Genomic DNA, 12983 nt, shown 5'->3' with positions numbered 1-12983 from the left:
CTCAGATTCCTGTGTACTCTAGATTGCTGTATTGATGATACAATCAACTGGGGGGTTGTCGCTTTCGTTTCCTTAGGTTATGAGCCCTCTGCTGGCAGCACACACTGTTTTGTCCCTGCTTTAGTGACTGATCTATAAGCCCAGAGAATCACTCTCATAATTTTATTGTTTCATTACTCTTAGCAGTAATCAAAAGTTATAATCATCACCCTAGTTATAATGCTACTATTGTGGATAACCCAACAAGAAATTGTTGTTTTCTGTTTTGGTTTCTGTTTTGGATTGTGGCTATTTACAATGATGTCTTCTGATACTGTATTCCAGCTTTGATAGCCACAGGTATGTGGTAGCTTGATGATATTTTGAGAGATATCCTTTCTTCTGACTTTGTGGTTCTTAGGCTTTTCTTTCTTTGAACACTTGAGCGAGATGACATATTCTGATCAGCAACAGTGGCTCCCTCTGCCCCTGCTTCTCCAAGGTTGGATGGGGATGAGCTTGTAGCTTCTTTAGGAGTCCTGTCAGAATCTATGGAATCTGACTGGTTTGAGAACACCAGGTGACTCTAATCTGTTTACTCCCTCCTATGTTCTGTTTTGTTTTAAGGGTAGGGGTCATGTTTCCTTATTCTCTTTGGGAATAGGAAAAGGATTCCCTTTGGGGATCATTTTTATTTAGGATAAAATTTTTGGCATAGAAAATGGTACATATAGTTCAACTAGACTTTGTCCTTGTCTAAATATCTTTTTAATAAGTGAAGCAGATTGGAAAGTACACTGAGAGAAAGTCACTGAGTGTTTAGAATGAAGTAACAACTATGTAGTTCACTGCTATATACTTTGAAATCACCGTTCGTTTGTTTTTTATTTTACTTTGGAATGAAGCTCATTTCATAAGCCAAATATGGAAAATGGAGAAGCAGATACAACTTTATTCATCTAGAGAATCAGTGTGGATCTAGCTTTTTACTATCTTAAAAATAAATGTAATAAATTATTCCCTATAATCTGTGTGGTAATGTAAGGTGAAAATAGCTTTGTAATCACCTTCTGTTTGTTTGTACGCTGTTGACAGAAAATAAATTTGACTGATTCTAGGCAAAATCTTAAAGACCATGAACTCTGTCGTATCAGCTTACCTGTCTCCTGCTTCCCTGCCTCTTGTTTTTGTTTTTTTTCCTTTTCTATTTCTCTTCCACCTCTCCTTTGCCCTTTGGTGACTGTTCTGTTCCTCTCCCTGCCCCCACTTTGGCATGTCCACACAGAAAATTCTCTAGTATCATTTACACAGTTGTCCTTCCCTTCAGCCTTCTCATTTTAAAAAAAATATAGATAGTAAAGTATCAGTTGACTCATCTTCTTCTAAGATCTGGGAAATTCCTTTTTTTCTGACTTAATATGAATATTACTTCAGTTGTTACCTCAAAATAAATGTAAATAAAACAATGTCACCCTTAGCACCTTCAAAGTTTAGCCTTATGTAAACTGTAATAGCTCATAGCCTATTATTAGTCTACTGGGACACTTGTCACTCATTGAAATAAGTGATTATTCTCTAAATTTTATTTCTAAAACGTACATACCCTGCTAGTCAGGGATCTTGGTGATGAAAGTAGAGTGAGGTTGACAGTGTATGGGAAGGGCAGAATAGCCACTAGCTCCGTAGTTAATTTAACACTTTGCTTTCACTTGAATCTCCTCGTTAGTTTTTGTGGAGTTGGCTAAATCGTTTCTTCCTAAAGTTGATTGTTAGGAGTTAGCTACCCACCTATAATTTTACAGATGGGGGGCGCCTGGGTGGCACAGCGGTTAAGCGTCTGCCTTCGGCTCAGGGCGTGATCCCGGTGTAGTGGGATCGAGCCCCACATCAGGCTCTTCTGCTATGAGCCTGCTTCTTCCTCTCCCACTCCCCCTGCTTGTGTTCCCTCTCTCGCTGGCTGTCTCTATCTCTGTGTCAAATAAATAAATAATAAAAAATCTTTAAAAAAAAAAAAGTTAATTTTACAGATGGTTTACACATATTCAGTTAAATATAGCCACTGTAAAGTAACAGGAATTCTATCCATGAAGAGATATTATTGAGAAGCAAATGGGCAGAAGAAAATTTTTTTTAATTTTCATAATTTAATTTGAAGTGCTTTTCTTTTAAAACTGCTTAGGCTGAAATGAGTTCTGGATGAGATATAGATATATAGATATATAGATATATATGGTATCCAAGTATATAGTTTTCCTTTCTTGTTTATTGATCCAGTGTTTTCTGTACTTCTTATTCTGGGCATTTCACCAGAGGACATTTTGGAGAGGGCAGGGAAGAGGCAAAACTCAGTGATTCCCACCAAGACAAATGGTCCCCAGCTTGCCCATTACAAGGAAGAAAGTACTTGCCACCTGGTAGAGTACATTCCTTTTATAGGAATGAGAGGTTATGTGTGAAATACCAAGATATGGTTCGTTACCCATGAAATGTATCTGGCATGTGAGGGACTCTTGGTGCCAGGCCTGTGTTATGGCCTTATTCCTTCACGATCTAGATGCCTTTATTTCTTTTTCTTGTCTGATTGCTGTGGTCCATGCTTCCAGTACAGTGTTGAATTAAAGTGGCAAGAGTGGGCATCCTTGTTTTGTTCCTGATCTTAGAGGGAAAGCTTTCAGCTTTTCACCTTTGAGTATGTTATTTATGAGTTTATCGTAATTGGCCTTTTTTATATTGAGGTATGTTCCCTCTATTCCCACTTTGTTGAGAATTTTCATCATATAATGAATGTTGAATTTTGTCTAATGGTTTCCCTGCATCTATTGAGATGATCATATGATTTTTATCCTTTATTTTGTTAATGTGATGTATCATGATTCATTTGCAGATGTGGAATCATCCTTATATTTTGGAATAAAACCCACTTGATCGTGGTGTATGATCCTTTTAATATGTTGTTGAGTTAGGTTTAGTAATATTTGGTTGAGTATTTGGATATATGTTCATCAAGAATATTAAACTGTCATTTTCTTTTTTTGTAGTGTCTGGTTTTTGTGTCAGGGTGATGCTGGCCTTATAGAATGAATACAGAAACATTCTTTCCTCTTTAATTTTTTGAAATAGTTTGAGAAGGATAGGTACTTCCTCTTTTTTTCTCTAAATGTTTGATAGAATTCACATGTGAAACCATCTGGTCCTGGACTTTGGGGTTTTTTTGATTACTGATTCATTTCATTGCTAATAATTGGACTGTTCAGATTTCCTGTTTCTTTGTAATTCAGGCTTAGAAGATTATATGTGTCTAGGAATTTATTTCCTCTAGGTTGTCCAGTTTGTTGGCATATGCTTGTTTTATTAGTCCCCTAAGATCTGTATTGCTGTGGTGTCTATTGTATCTTCTCCTCTTTGATTACTGATCGTATTTATTTGAGTCCTGTTTTTTTGTTTTTGTTTTTGTTTTGATGAACCTGGCTAAAGGTTTATCAACTTTATCATTTCAAAGAATCAGCTCTCAGGTTTATTGATTTTTTTCTATTATTGTCTAAGTCCCATTTCGTTTATTTCCACTCTGATCTTTATTATGTCCTTCCTTCTACTAACTTTGGGCTTTGTTTTTAACTCTTTTTCTTATTCCTTTACATGTAAGCTTTGGTTATTTCTTGATATTTTTCTTAGTGCTTTGGGTAGGCTTTATCGCTATAAACTTCCTGTTAGTGCTGCTTTTGCTGTGTCTCTTATATTTTGGAACATTATATTTTTGCTTTCATTTGACTCAAGTTGTGTTTGAATTCCTCTTTGATTTTTGCTTTTGACCCCGTGGCTGTTTGTTAGCATATTGTTTAGCCTCCACATGTTTGTGTTTTTTCCAGTCTTTTTTTCCTTGTAATCTAGTTTCATACTGTTGTGGTTGGAAAAGATACTTGACATGATTTCAGTGTTCCTAAATTTATTGAGACTTGTTTTGTGGCCTGACATGTGATCTGTCCTGGAGAATACAGTGTTCCCTGTTCACCCTCAGGAGAGATGTATTCTGCTGTTTTTAGATGGAATGTTCTGTATATATACGTTAAGTCCATCTGGTCTAAGGTGTAATTTAAGACCATTGTTTCCTCATTGATTTTCTGCCTGGATGACCATCTACTGATACTAAGTGGGGGGGTATTAAAGTCCCCTACTAATATTGTATTACTGTTAATTTCTCCCTTTATGTCTGTTAGTTGCTTTATATATTTAGGTGCTTCTGTGTTGGGTGCATGGATATTTACCTTTTCTTTTTATCCTCTTGTTGGATTGATTCCTTCATCATTATGCAATTCCTTTCTTGTCACTTGTTACAGTTTTTCTTTTAAAGCCTATTTTGTCTGATACAAGTATTGCTACCCAAGCTTTTTTTCATTTTTATTCTCATGGAATATTTTTTCCATCCCTCAATTTCCACTCTGTATATGTTTTTAGGTCTGAAATGAGACTCTTGTAGGCCATATATCGATGGGTCTTGATTTTTTTTTTTTAAAGATTTTATTTATTTCTTTGACAGAGATAGAGACAGCCAGCAAGAGAGGGAACAGAAGCAGGGGGAGTGGGAGAGGAAGAAGCAGGCTCATAGCGGAGGAGCCTGATGTGGGGCTCGATCCCGTAACGCCGGGATCACGCCCTGAGCCGAAGGCAGACGCTTAACCGCTATGCCACCCAGGCGCCCCGGGTCTTGATTTTTTTAATCCATTCAGTGACCCTGTATTATTTGATTGGAACATTTGGTCCATTCACATTTGAAGTAATTGTTAATAGTATGTATTTATTTCCATTTTGTTGTTATCTGGTTGTTTTATAGTTCTCAGTTTTCTTCTGTTGCTGTCTTCCCTATGATTTGATTACTTTGTTTAGTGTTGTATTTTTATTCCTTTCTCTTTATTTTCTGTGTATCTCTTAGAGGTTTTTGGCTCATGGTTACCATGAGGTTCATATATAACACCTTATGTCTATAGCAGCCTGTTTTAAGGTGACAGTCTCTTAAGTTTGAACACATTCTAAAAGGACTACATTTCTACTCCCCCCCCGCAGTATTTTGTTTTTTATGTCATATTGTATATATTTCCTAAGTAAATATTGTAGATATAGTTGATGTTACTACTTTCTATTTTTAACCTTAATATAAGCTTTATAAGTGGCAGGTCCACTACCTTTATACTATGTTTGCTTTTACTAGTAAGACTTTTTTCCTTCATAATTTTCTTCTATTTCTGACCTTTTCTTTCTGCCCAGAGAAATCCTTTAACATTTCTTCTAAGGCCTGTTTAGTGGTGATGAACTTCTTTAACTTTTGTTTAGGAAGCTCTCTATCTCTCCCTCAATTCTGAATGACAGCCTTCTGGGTAGAGTATTCTTGCTTGTAGGTTTTTTCCTTTCAGTACTTTCAATATATCATGCCATTCTCTTCTGGCCTGCAACATTTCTGCTGAAAAATCAGTTGATAGTCTTACGGGATTTCCTTTGTTCATAACTAGTTGCTGTTCTCTTGCTGTTTTTAAGATTCTCTCTTCATCTTTAATTTTTGACATTTTAATTATTTGTCTTGGTGTCAACCTTGGGCTCATCTTGTTTGGGACTCTTTGTGCTTCGTGGACCTAGATGTCCGTTTCCCTTCCCCAAGTTAGGGAAGTTTTCAGCTATTATTTCTTCAAATAAGTTTTCTGCCTTTTCCTTTCTGTTTTCTCCTTCAAGGGCCCCTGTTGTGAATATTACTATGCTTGATGTTGTCCCAGAGGTCCCTGAAACCTTTCTCATTTTTATTTTTTTTTTGTTATTGCTCTTCAGTTTAGGTGGTTTCTACTACCCTGAATTCCACATCACTGATCTGTTCTTTTGCATCAGGGCAATAACCTGCTGTTGATTTTAGCACTCAAGTGCCCCGTCCATACAGTATTATTAATTATAGTCACCATGCTGTACATAACATCCCCCAGACTTACTTTGTAACAGGAGATTTGTACCTTTTGACCCCCTTCACTCATTTTGTCGACGTTGCCAACCCTTGCTTCTGGCAACCACCAGTTTATTGTCTGTATCTGTGAGCTTGGTTTTTTGTTTAAGAGTCCACATATAAGTTAGATCTGTGGCATTTGTCTGTCTCTGTCTGTCTTATTTCACTTAGCATAATGCCCTTAAAATCAAGCCATGTTGTTGCAAATGGCAAAATTTCCTTCATTTTCATGGCTGAATAATATTCCTTTGCATATGTATACCACATCTTCTTTATCCGTTCATCTGTCTATGCACACTTAGGTTGCTTCCATCACTTGGTTATTGTAAGTAATGCTGTGCTGTACATAGGGTGCATATGTTTTTGAATTAGTGTTTTCTTTTCTTTGGATAAATACCTGGAAGTGGAAATGCTGGATAATATGTTAGTTCTCTTTTTAATTCTTTGAGGATCCTCCTATTGTTCTCCAGAGTGCCTGCAGCAATTTACCTTCCCACCAACAGTGGGCAGTTTCCTTTTCTCCACATCCTCACCAGCACTTGTTATTTCTTGTCTTTTTGATAACTGTCCTGACAGGTGTAAGGTGATATCTCCTTACGGTTTTAAGTTGCATTTCTTTGATGGTTAGTGATATGGAGCATCTTTCCATCCAGCTCATGGCCATCTGTGGGTCTTCTTTGGAAAAATGTCTGTTCATATCCTTTGCCTATTTTTTAACTGGATTGTTTGCTTGAACATATGTTTTGAAATATCTATGTATATACCCAAGCAAAGTTGGTTGTTACAGCAGTAATAACTGAAATATAGCTCACTTCTTCACAAATGATTCCAAACCACATGGGCTCCTGTTTATATCAATAGAGTGTTACCAGGATTTGAATGCATTTTAACATTTAGTTTCTTAAAAATAAAAGATTTGAAAAGGGTTTTTAAAAAGAATATCTTTTGGTCCGCTGCATCATTTCCAGGGCTTCTCATTCGAATATTTTTCAGTTAATTTATATTTTTCCTCAGCCATGGGCTTCTCTGGACAATTGTTTAGGCAGTTTGGGGTAATGAGATTAACCCAATGGTCCTTTTAAATTCTTCATAAATGTTGTTACTATACATATGCAATGTGGGAATAGTTACATGTTTTATAGATTTTTTGTAAGGATCATGGATTTCTTTAGAGAGTATTAAAGTCATGGTTATGGTTGTTGTCTAAATGCTGGCAACAACTTATAAGCTCATAACTCTTTAAAACTTACATTTTTAAAAATTAAGATGATATATGTGTCCTATAGAGGAAATCTACGAAACTTTGAGAAATATAATAGAAGGTATAAAAAATGGAGAGTCACATCTTGGAAGAGAAACTAACCATTATAACAATGGTAGTTTTTCCAAATTTAATTTCTGTACTAGTGTTGACTCTGTTGTCAGTGACAAAGGAGTGGAAGTTGAGGGTGAGGTAGTCCCTAGTGCACGTGGCAGCTCTTTCAGAAAATTTAGCTATGTCGGGGAATAGAGAGGGTGACACTGGAGGGAGCCAAGACTCAGATACTCTTTGTTGTTTGGAAGATGAGAAAATCTAGAGCATGTCCCTGTGCTCATGCTTATTGGAACAATATAGGGAGCAACTGAGGAGGGATATTTGGATTCTCTGGGATGGAGGAGGCATGTGGAGTACGTGTTGGTAGGATATCGAAGCAAGGTTTCTGAGAAACTCTGGAGAGGTAAAAGGATTGGCTTTGAAAAGGAAAGGAAACTTGAGGGCTTATATATTTTCTGTGAAGTCTGAGCCTGTTGAGAATGAGAGGGTGAATGGGAAGTATGTCAAAAGTTTGAGAAGAGTAGAAAAGGCTTGAAAATAGGCATTTGAGGAGGTAAATTAATCATTTCACTAAAAAAATGTAGAAAGACTGCTGTGTAGTGATAGAATAAAATTCTGCTTAGTTTTGTGACCGCTACCCACCCCCCTTCCAGCTACTCAGATTTCTTGCTACAAGCATGGGGGAGTCCAAGTGGTCAAGTTCCAAGTTTTGATCTTGAAGTCATCGATCCTGCTCTTAGCTCTGTACCTTGGAAAATAAACAGTACCTGCCGCTAACACGGTGGAGCTAAGGCAATTGACTTTGGACATCCTCATTCAGTGAAAGCACTGTGGTAGAGGGATGTGCAGCTGAAGGTAGTGCAGCCAGGTTTTCAGTGCTTTGGGAAGTTGCATTCAGCCTAGTGTGGGACAATTTTCAAAGTTTTCTATTCATTGTAATTATTTTGGTGTCTTTCAAAAAATTCATCTATTTGAAAATGCTTGTCTTACTTGGTTGTAGAAAAACGAAACAAAGCCATTGTTTTCCTTAGAATGGAAAAAAAGAGATGTGAGATTTAAAGTTCATAGCTGGTAAAATAAAAGGATGTAAATTTTAGATAGGCAAAAAGTAGGAAGTTGTACTCTCCATGTTTTATATTCAAAACCCGTATTTGGAAGCACAACACAATTATGCGAGCCTATATTTCTTACTAACATCTCTTCCTCTTTCATTTTAGGAAACAGTCTAGTCAGTTTAACCTTTCATTTATTTAGTCTTCACGGATTAATTGAGTACTTCCATTTAGATATGATGAAACTTCGTAGATTTTTAGGTAAGTGATTCTAACCCATTTAACAGTAATAAGATTTAAACAAGAACCTGTTTAAATTTTCATCAGTTATATCAGTTAGCTATTGCTCTAAAACAAACTACTCCAAATTTAGTGGCTTGAATTGACACGCGTCTGTTTAGCTCCTGAGTCTGTGGGGCCGTGGAATCCGCTTGTGGTCTGGCTGAGCTCATTGATGGTCTGCAGTTGACAGCAGGCGAGCTGCTCTCTGGGCCTTGCCTGGGACCTCAGCTGAGGCACTGGGTTTCGTGTGACTCAGCTCTCCATGGTCTCCCATTCAATTAAAAGGAGGCAGAGGAGTTTGGCACCTTAATAAATTCACATTAAAAACAAAAAAGAAGGAAATATTTATTTTACAACAAGCCGAGCTTGTTCAAGGAGTGGTAGGCAGTCCCCAAGAGAAGCTGGTGTCCCGACCCTCAGAGCCCAGTCTCGGCACTGAATCTCCATCACTTCCACAGCATCCTCTTGGCCAAGGCAAATCACGTGGGGGTGAGCAGCACCTCTTGGCCAGGAAGCACTGAAGGTTCAAAGCCTTGGATGGAGAGCAGGGTGAAGCAGCTGTCAGTCTCTCCCTTGACCACAGCTCTGTTACAAAGATGACACGGTTTCTGTCCTTTGGAAAAGTTTGAAAGCTCAAACTTTAAAAAATCAGCTAATTGTACTTAGGTGTTCTCTTTTTCTGATCCCAGGAATCCCTTTACAGTAAACTTTAAAGATTATTTTTAATATGTTTAAACATGCAGGGTGAGATTTGCTTAGGACTGCTTTGCTAGGAAAAAAGTTGAAGTTTTTCACCAAATAAATATGTTAAAATAAGTATGAAGGATTATCTCTTACTTTTTGAAAGAAGGAGAGAATATTTTCTTTCCTTTTAAATACCAAACTAAGATAAATTTATTACCAAGGCCTTTGAGAAACTTTTCATGTATATTTGTTTATAATTTATATGCCTGTAATACTATACTTATATATGGTATACATAGTAAAACACATACAAAAATAGATACTAACAAGAGTAACGAAAAGGTTGTTTGAAAGGATGAAGTAAAGTAAATATAGAATTCCAGTGCTCCTTCCTTCTCACCAGTGAGTCCTAGTTTATGGCTGTGGAATTGGCTCACTTTACTTAGTGACCAGTAGATTTGAGTGTTAGTTTACTGGGGCCTTACGGCAGGCTTGATGGCAGTGGGGATAGCTCTACCCTAATCGTAGTCTGCTTTTTCATGAGAGCATAACAGACACCGAGCGGACAGTACGATCAGCAGAAGGTCCAGCCCTACCACTGAAAAACTAATTCCAGATCCAAAACTTACCTCACTGATGCACCCATAGGATCACGTTCATATACCCCCAATAACTGTAATATTTTAGCTTCATATAGATTTTTTTTCACTGATAAATGTCTAGAATCTAAAACAGTACTTGGTGCAATAAGTATGTGTTGGATGAATTTTAGTGTTTTTTAAACAAATTGAGAAACTTTTAAAATTACATTTGAAAGAGGGGAATTTGGCACAATGATAGATTCACATTTTAAAGGAGAAAAATATTTATTGTGTTGCCATGAATACCTTCTGAAAATTTCAGACCACATAGCAGTCAAATGGTGTTGATCTTTGGTATCCATGTGGGTTATGAGGCGATTGTCTCTCTCTGAATCTGACGGTTAGCTGAGAGTCACATGAAAATTTTAAGTGGAAAGCTCATAATAATCATAACTTTTGTACTTGTGCATGCTTCTCACCTACAGTGAAATCTGGGGTCTTTTTTCTTTGATGCAGTTATGATTCAAGAAGATTACCACAGTCAGAACCCTTACCACAATGCAGTCCACGCTGCAGATGTTACTCAGGCCATGCACTGTTACTTAAAAGAACCTAAGGTAAGGTGCCGACACTTCCAGTGGGTGAAAATCCTAAGAAAATGCCTTGGACTTCCTTTCAAATACTTTTCGTTAAACTAGTGATCTGACTCAAAATGAGAGCCTTCGTTTACAAGAGCGAGACCAGGCTGGATCCAGTTTCCCATCGTGGTTGTATTTGTAAGTGCAGCCGCCGGAGAACTGGGTGTTTGTTGAGAGCGAGGCTGGAGAAGTCCAGGCAAGGTCCAGATCCTAGGGCCCCCCTCCTCCCCAGAGCTGCGTTAAGACACTGGCATTTACACCAGGCTCCTTGTGAGCTCCAGGCGGGCTGGATGGCATTAGTCCAGTTGAGTGAATGAATGGGAAGCTACAGAAGGGAAACAGGAGACTTTAGAAAACTACGCTGGCTGTGGTGTAAAAATAACTCTGACAAGCCCAGGAAAATGGACACTCTGTCAGGAGCTGTTTTATTTCGATGCAGCACGAGAGAGCCTGGCGGCCCAAGCTGGGACCAGTAGCCTTGGGGAAGAAGAGAGGTGGGTGGCCTGTAAGGTCTCTTGAGAGTTAGAGTGCCTAGGTTATGGTGTCTGCATGCATTTGGGGGAATGAAATAGGGAGAAGAGTCGATGAAGACTGCATGGGGCAGCTGAGTAGAAGGTGGAATTCTGGGAGAGAAAGAATGTAGAAAAGGGAGCAAGTTTGGGGGGGTAAGCCTGGCAGAGATGATGAGTTCCATTTTGGATATGTGGAATTAAACATATTCATGTGATATCCAAATGGAGATGTTAACTAGAGAGTTGGATCAAAGAGTCTGGAGCACAGGAGAGAATCTGGTGGAGATACAGGTGTGGGAATCATCAACGGAGATGACAACAGAAAGTCACATTTGCCTGTGGACCATTCCTACCCCTGAGGGTTCTGAAATTACATTTGCTTGCTCTTAGCCCTGCTTCTAAACTCTTCTCCGCTGGGATCTGAATTCTGGCTAGATGTTAGAAAGAAAGCAGCCTGACTAAACCAGTTTGTGCTAGTTGATACCAACTTTAAGAATTTAGCGATACAGTTGCCAGTCTTCTGGTTTTTTTTAAAGAGATTGTGGAATATGTGAAATACCCCAATTTTTAAAGTATATACACCATGATTTTTTTTTAAATTTATTTTAGAGTGAGTGAGCATGCGTGTGCGTGGGGGGGCTGGGGCAGAGGGGGAGGGACAGGGAGAGAGAATCCCAAGTAGACTCCCCAGTAAGCGCAGAGCCTGATGCAGGCCTCAGTCCCACAACCCTGAGGTTTTTTTTTTTTTTTAAGATTTTATTTATTTATTTGACAGAGATAGAGACAGCCAGCGAGAGAGGGAACACAAGCAGGGGGAGTGGGAGAGGAAGAAGCAGGCTCATAGCAGAAGAGCCTGACGTGGGGCTCGATCCCGCAACGCCGGGATCACGCCCTGAGCCGAAGGCAGACGCTTAACCGCTGTGCCACCCAGGCGCCCCACACAACCCTGAGGTTTTGACCTGAGCTGAAATCAAGAGTCGGGCACTTAACTGACCGAGCCCCACAGGCATCCTGCATCACTTTTTTTTTTTAAAAGCAATTTCAGAGGGGAGGAGGTTAAGATGGCGGAGGAGTAGGGGACCCCTTTTTCAGCCGGTCCCCTGAATTGAGCTGGATAGGTACCAGACCAGCAGGAACATCCACAGAATCAGCCTGAGATGCAGGAAGATACATCTGGATCTCTACAAATGAACATCTCCAGCGCTGAGTATCGCGGTACGAAGCGGGGAGCCGTGAAACCGCGCACAGATATCGGAAGCTAAACAGAAGGGGGAGGGAGCCGCCGTGTCAGGGCGCCGGGAAGCGGTAGCCACCTGCACGGGGGGAGTGGACGGACCTCGGACCCGCACGCTTGAGACAGCAGACTGAGAATGGGAGCTCCGGGAGCGCACGCGGGGCGGCTGGCGGCTGGCGGGCCACCTGCTCGGGGGAGCAGGCGGACTCGCGGACGGCACCCGCGAGACAGCAGACTTAGAACGGGAGTTCCAGGAGCAAGTGCAGGGCGGCTGGAGGGCCACCTGCACCAGGGAGCGGGCGGACCGTGGACCCGCACTCTGGAAACAGCAGACTGAGTCCGTGAGCCAGGAGCGTGCGCCACCAAGCATCTCACGGAGCTCCGGAGCTCCGGTGTGCTCACTGGATCGAGGCTGAGACCAGGAGCTCCGGGAGTGTGCGCGGGGCGGCTGGTGGCTGGCGGCTGGAGGGCCACCTGCACGGGGGAGCAGGCGGACTCGCGGTCAGCACCCGCGAGACACCAGACTGAGACGGGGAGCTCCGGGAGCCCGCGCGGGGCGGCTGGCAACTGGCGGCTGGCGGGGTTGGAAACACAAAGGAGAGAGACATGCCGGCCCTGGAAGTGAGGGCTGGGACGCCGGATGTGGGGCGCACAGCCTGGGATGCTGCAGGTTGAGCAGCACCAACAGAAACAGAGTTAAAGTGGCCAGAACATCAGTGGAGAACGATC

At 40.4% G+C, this 12983-nt stretch overlaps 1 protein-coding gene across 5 annotated transcripts in view; it reads left to right on the top strand.

Annotated features, from left to right (window-relative positions):
• PDE7A (phosphodiesterase 7A) overlaps window positions 1-12983 on the top strand; it is a 114269-nt gene that overhangs the window by 85184 nt on the left and 16102 nt on the right. For all 5 annotated transcript variants that reach the window (XR_004627804.1, XR_004627805.1, XR_004627806.1 and 2 more), the window contains exons 6-7: window positions 8489-8584; window positions 10387-10487. Coding sequence is in view for 2 of the 5 variants with exons in the window: in XM_011221199.3 (XP_011219501.1) it covers window positions 8489-8584; window positions 10387-10487 (197 nt within the window). In the remaining 3 variants the exon portion in view is untranslated. The remainder of the gene's footprint in view (window positions 1-8488; window positions 8585-10386; window positions 10488-12983) is intronic.

Source organism: Ailuropoda melanoleuca, chromosome 9 (assembly GCF_002007445.2).
Source record: "Ailuropoda melanoleuca isolate Jingjing chromosome 9, ASM200744v2, whole genome shotgun sequence".
Classification (NCBI taxonomy): Eukaryota; Metazoa; Chordata; class Mammalia; order Carnivora; family Ursidae; genus Ailuropoda; species Ailuropoda melanoleuca.
Note: the sequence above shows the minus strand (reverse complement) of the source record. Positions and strands in the feature narration are given on the sequence as shown.